The sequence below is a fragment of the Canis aureus genome, chromosome X (genome assembly GCF_053574225.1).
Source record: "Canis aureus isolate CA01 chromosome X, VMU_Caureus_v.1.0, whole genome shotgun sequence".
Classification (NCBI taxonomy): Eukaryota; Metazoa; Chordata; class Mammalia; order Carnivora; family Canidae; genus Canis; species Canis aureus.
Window position 1 is genome coordinate 85,516,133 of NC_135649.1, and position 6,278 is coordinate 85,522,410.

The 6,278-nt window shown below is 33.1% G+C and overlaps 1 protein-coding gene across 7 annotated transcripts in view; it reads right to left on the reverse strand.

Moving 5' to 3' along the window:
- Positions 1-6,278, reverse strand: part of KDM6A (lysine demethylase 6A) — a 213,089-nt gene that overhangs the window by 34,440 nt on the left and 172,371 nt on the right. For all 7 annotated transcript variants that reach the window (XM_077888741.1, XM_077888743.1, XM_077888744.1 and 4 more), the window contains 3 exons: positions 2,808-2,937; positions 1,193-1,298; positions 363-568 (listed from right to left, as the gene is read on the reverse strand). In XM_077888741.1, coding sequence (XP_077744867.1) covers positions 363-568; positions 1,193-1,298; positions 2,808-2,937 — 442 coding nt within the window. The remainder of the gene's footprint in view (positions 1-362; positions 569-1,192; positions 1,299-2,807; positions 2,938-6,278) is intronic.

Consider the following 6,278-nt stretch of genomic DNA (forward strand, 5'->3'; position numbering starts at 1 on the left):
CTCTAGGTGTAGAAAGAAGTCAGGGATGCTACCAAACATGCTACAATACACTGGACAACTTCCCACAACAAAGTATTATCCAACTCAAAATGGTAATAATGCCAAGATTGAGAAAGCCTGCTTTAAACAGAAACATCCCAGGGATGAGGAAGACATCTCACTAGACAATAACAATCTTTACTTTATCAACCCATAGGGTTGCTTAGACTTTACTAACAGAGAACTGCACAGCACTTACACAGTATTTCATGTAACTACAAAATGAGATGCTAACAAAAGAAATGCGCCCTTTCAAAATAAAAGAACATAAAACAGTAACATATTTTTCAAAATAAAATAATGTTCAAGGAGTAAACACTTACCCTCAATGATTCCTGGAAGGAGGAGGCCTGGTACTGTGCATATTTAGCAATTGTAGTATGAGATCGATTACTTTCACAATGCCAGATTTTCTTTGTTCCAGTAGGATCCCAGTTTTCATCTGCTGGTTGCAACAACTGTGTCCTCACTTCCACCATATGTTCATTGTTAGCTTCCACCAAAGTTTTGGTAGAGAAAAGTCCCAGGTCTTCAAAAATAGATAAATGTAGTTAACAAATGAAAATTCTATTTGGAATAATACATTAAAAGTGCTTTTATTAAGAAAAAAGGAAAATGTTTTATGTCATTCTATCCAGTTCCTCTAAAAACCAACCAGGGCTTCTGCACACCCTGAGCTTCATGCCAGGCTTACACACACCACACAATGAAGTCCCGGGCTTAATCATCAAGCCATTGACAAAGGTAGAATCAAGGGGCCAGACAATGAAGTTTCACCTACTTAGTATCTTCAGGTGCCAGGAACTACAGTACTTATTAGTAGCATTGAATTTTATCTATATTTTATATTAAAAATTATTTCATTAAATAACCTAAATCACAATTATAATTATATAATTATACTAAAATAAAAACTAAATTTAAAAACCACCAGTAAATCGCCAGGAAAAGTGTCATTATATCTTCACATTATGGATTAAAGAAGTGATATACAATCTCTCCACCCCCCTTCTCTTTCTCATAGCCAGAAAATATTAAGATGAAAATGTAAAAACTGAAAAACTTAATAGAAATAAGTTTTGGCCAGTGCTTTAAAAGTCAGAGATATCAAAGGAAATATAAAAACTTCTCCTTTTTCTTATTTAAAGCTTACCCAACTTAAGAGCTCCAGCAAGGCCACGTATTACCGTAACAGGGTTGTTTGGATTTGTACAAAATTGGTGTAATGGAGGAAAGAAAGCATCACGTTTATTTTCCAACTGCAAAATTAAAACATATGGTTAGATCTCTGGAAAACAGACCTTTTACTTAAATATTATGCCAAATTCATATTCATTATTTATTGCAATTTCAACAATGTACCCCATAATTTGTTTTATATTTTACAGCATTTTATCACTATGTCTTTTGATCCCAACTGTAATTAGATAGTAACCACATACATTCCTCTTGTCCACTGTATCTTGAACAAATATGTGGGAAGAAATAAAATTGAAACTTCAAAATCAAAGTGATTTAAATACTCAATTTTAAAAGGGAAGAAAATCCTACCATATGCTACCAATGTGGATGAACCTTGAAGACACTATGTTTGGTGAAAATAAGGCAGTCACAACATAAAAAACTGTGTATAATTTTACTTATATGAAGTATCTAAACTAGTCAACTTACAGAAATATAAAGTGGTAGTTACCAGGGGCTGGGGAGACCAGGGAAAAGGGAGTGGCTATTTAATGGGCATAGAATTTCAGATTCCCAAGATGAAAAGGTTCTGGAGAAGTGTTTTGCAACAATGAGATTACTTAATACTACTGAACTATATACCTAAAAATGGTTAAGATGCTAAATTTTGTTATGTGGGCTTTTTCATCACAGAAAGAGAAGATAAAACCATAAAAGATCAAAGTGCTTTTTAATAATATTACTAAAGTGAAACAGGCTGAAGACGACCCATAAGAGATAAATCTTAATCTTGCATTTTCCTTTCTCAGACTCCAGTTTAAAAGTTTTATTACACATTTATCCCAGTGCTGCTCTTACATACTGAAGAATCAATAAATATTGGTTGGAGGAAGGATTAATATGACAACATTTGGCCTCTAGAGGACAAAAATAGGGACAAATCTCCAAAAATAAACTTTACAGTTTAAATTTTTTTTCATCTGGGGTAGAACTGGGAGGCTGGAAGGAAATGGGTTATTAGGAGGACCTACTTGGGAGAAACATAAGAGAATTGCTCTGACTGAACTTTTATCAACTTCCTATTTCAGATGTCCAAATGTCCTTACAGTAAAACATCCAGTTTTAAATAATCTTTTAAGTTTCTTTAAAAAAAAATGACATCCCTATTATCACATTTGATGTACTCAAATGCCTTTTTTGAATGTAATTAAAATGTATATTTTTATAGATGCATAAAGCAGAATGAATGTTAAGGTCCATACAACTAGTAGAATGCAGGATTAAAACCCAGCCTAAGTTACACCTTCGGGTGGTTTTTGCCTAAAACTGTTCACAATTGGGGTCAATAAGAAATATTTCTCACTGCCCTAATGTAATAATGGTTAATAACTGAGGAGGCATGTTTTAAATGCTATTATGAAGTCTTTTTGAATACATCTTTTTATCCCCCAAAATATTAAAGCTACTGTGAATAGTTTTAATGTTTTCTAAAGGACATCCATATTAATTTAAAGCAAGATTTTATGAAAGACAGGTAGGTGCAAACACTGGCTTGATTCATTTCTACTCAGTTAATTCAGACTCACATAAATACTAGGTGTAGGTGGATTCAACTTGTCCTTTGGCAAGGGAGGGTATGGTGAAGATGGTGGTCTTGGAGGCGGACATTTATCCAATAAAATGCTACTGTTAGATAAGCCATTTTTACCTAGATTCCTTAAAAAAAAGAAGAAGGAAGAATCAGCTGTACATTTATTTAGAAAACAGAAAACAAAAAGTCCTGAATTAAGTCCTAATTAAGTTACTGGGCAGTTGCACGAATCCAGGAGATTTGGATCTATCAGAAAAAAACTAAGAACAATTATTAACTTCAGCAAATACTTCACTTCGTTCCTCTATTTCCACTGAAGTAATAGAAAAAAATACAACACATGAATTAATGATGGCATTCCTTATTTTGCTCATAACTTTCCAATTTATTTTCTCCACCTGAAGAACAAACAATGAACTCCAATTTTCTCTCCATCTTCTACCATCAGATTCTTTCCATTAAACATTAAAACAATAACCTGACCAGAAAGGTGTAGATAGGTAACAGTAAAAATTGAGTATATCTTTCTTCCTATGTCTTATCTCAGCAATTATAACCACAGTAACCTTTGTGATAATTCTCAAACCTGAAAATATCTGTACCTTTTTTTCTCTCAAATCTGTAAAGAATTTTTCGTGTAACTCCTTGACTAATAAAATTCAGCAAGACTTCAATCTACTAAATTTTATGGAAATTATACCTGTATTTTTATTTTTTTTATTATTTTTTTTTATAAATTTTATTTTATTTTTTATTTATTTATGATAGTCACACAGAGAGAGAGAGAGAGAGTCAGAGACACAGGCAGAGGGAGAAGCAGGCTCCATGCACCGGGAGCCTGACGTGGGATTCGATCCTGGGTCTCCAGGATCGCGCCCTGGGCCAAAGGCAGGTGCTAAACTGCTGCGCCACCCAGGGATCCCTATACCTGTATTTTTAATGAGGCATATAACTCCTATAGTATTCTGATTAATTATTACTTACTAGTAGTTGGGGTTTTTTCCCTTTAATGGCTTAAAGTATCATGTTTAAGTTATAACTACTTCAAATACGGCAGAATTATTTCCAAACTCTATTTTACTGTTAAAAATTTTTTTTTACTAGTTCTTAAAGTCTATACCCAAATCAGAAAATCACTAGTGATATAATTTTATGCTTTCAATTCATTCCAGGTTAACTTCACCCAATTTTTACAAGTTCAAAAATAATCAATGCATTAAAATAGCAAGAACTCCTAAAACACTAAAATTTTAGTTAAGAATTTGAAAATTATAATTATGGGAGTTAAACTAATTTTACTTGCTGAAGAAGTAATTAAAAATTTTTCATCATAAATGATAGAATACAGGTTGAAACAAAATTAATTTCCCTTATCTTGCTATGTTTTTGTCAAACTGGAAAAAAAAAAAAAAACTTACAAATCAGCCTGTTTTGGTTAGCATCAATGAAAACTAAGGCTTGAAATTCCACTGCTACAAATCTTTGAGATGTTACACTAGATAGAATCATGGGTGTCACTTTCTTAATTTCTTTAACTGTAACTCCAAGTAAAACAAAAGAGCTCACGGCAGGTCTCAAAGGAATGAATTAAGTTTAAAGTAATCCATTATTTAAAAAACTATGTGAAATAGTTATTAAAGTTAAATTTTAAGTTCAACTAACAATTAAGGTTAAAGGTCAAATAAATGAATATTCTACCACAATATCTCTCAACAAAGCATGAGTGTCCCGTACATTTAAAGACAGGCATTTAAGTTTTTAAATTTAGGTATAAAATCATGGGATGCCTGGGTGGCTCAGCGGTTGGGCGCCTGCCTTTGGCTCAGGTTGTGATCCCAGGATCTGGGATTGAGTCCCACATCAGGCTCCCTGCGAGGAGCCTGCTTTTCCCTCTGCCTATGCCTCTGCCTCTCATAAATAAATAAATAAATCTTAAAAAAATAAAAATAAAAAAAATAAATTTAGGTATAAAATCAGTACTAATTTATAAACTCCATGAAAGTAGAAATTAGGTGGGTGGTTGACACTGGTAAATCAACAATTCGAGTATTATCATTAAATCAATGTAAAATAAACATTTACTTATACATGTAAATAATTAGTTTTCATGCTGAATTGTTTATCTGCCACTTTTTAATTTTGGAATTTAAACAAAATATGACTCCAAATACATAAAATTTGTTTTCCAGAGCAGGAGATGAATGTACTATATAGTAAATGATTAGTATTTTAAGTAATTGAAAGATATGGACCATGCATTAAAATTGTGCCATAAAAGAGCATCTCGTGCTAATTAAATGTGGCCCTCAAACTTAAGCTTCTACAACATTCTGGACATTGAGAGATGAAACTGGAAAACAGGGTTTGATAGATTAGCAGAATTCTGCCTCCATCATTTCTATAGTTCTGTAACAAAAGAAAAAGGGAAATGGGCAAGTATAATAATGAAAAATGCAGCTGCTTTTATTTTAAAATAGAAAAGAAAAAGGTGGGGGGAAAAAAAGGTGAGACATGACTAAGGGAGCGGATATTGATTCAACCACCAAATGTCGCAATTGCAATTTTAAACCATAAAAGCAGCAAAGGCACTGTAATCGCCTTCTGATGTATAGCACTGGCTACGATAATTCTAAGATAAACCAAACAAGATTCAGATTAAAAATAACCAATACTTTAAAAAGTAACTATATATGTGGAAATAAGAGGGCAGTCAGAATAAACCATGTAATCAAACTGTATCTAGCAGTTTTTTATTATAGTGCAAATACTGACTCCCTGATTTTTGGAGGTCAAATCTGAAACAGGAATTTCCCTGAAGGAGCTGATGTAGGTGGTTGTCCATACAGTGACTACATAAGGTTTTTGCACTGAAAATTCACTTATCAGTCCTAATGCAAAGGACAGAACTGTGCATAACGGAAAGACTTTATCTTCTGGACATCTAAGTATTCAACAATGTTTATAATACTTCAAAGCCAGGGTAATGAAACTATAATAGAACAACGCAAAGTGGAGAAAGACATTGAAGAAAGAAAATACTGTCCCATTTTAAATCCTTTTCTCCCATTTTGAAACTTTCCCCAAGCAAAGTGGAGTAGGAAACAATTAGTCATTGCCCAATTCTTTAAAATATTGGCTTGAACTTGTTTCAAATTTACCCATATCATTTTGTAGATAAATGAAGAAGTACTCTGTGAGTAAACCAATCTACACTTTAATTATCTTCAGTTACGAAGCTCCTAGACCAGAGACATCAAGTCTTTTACACCTAAGTCACCTTCCTCTTCTAAGTTCTGGATTCCCGCCCAACACAGGACACCACCAATAAAACAGAAATGATAAATCTGATGCCTATCATTTGCCATCTTGACTTCTAAGGATTTGTATCTCTAATTTATCAGAGCATTTTTGGTCTCTTTATTAATAAACCAAGGCCTACAGCTACCGAAATAATCCAAGCAACCCT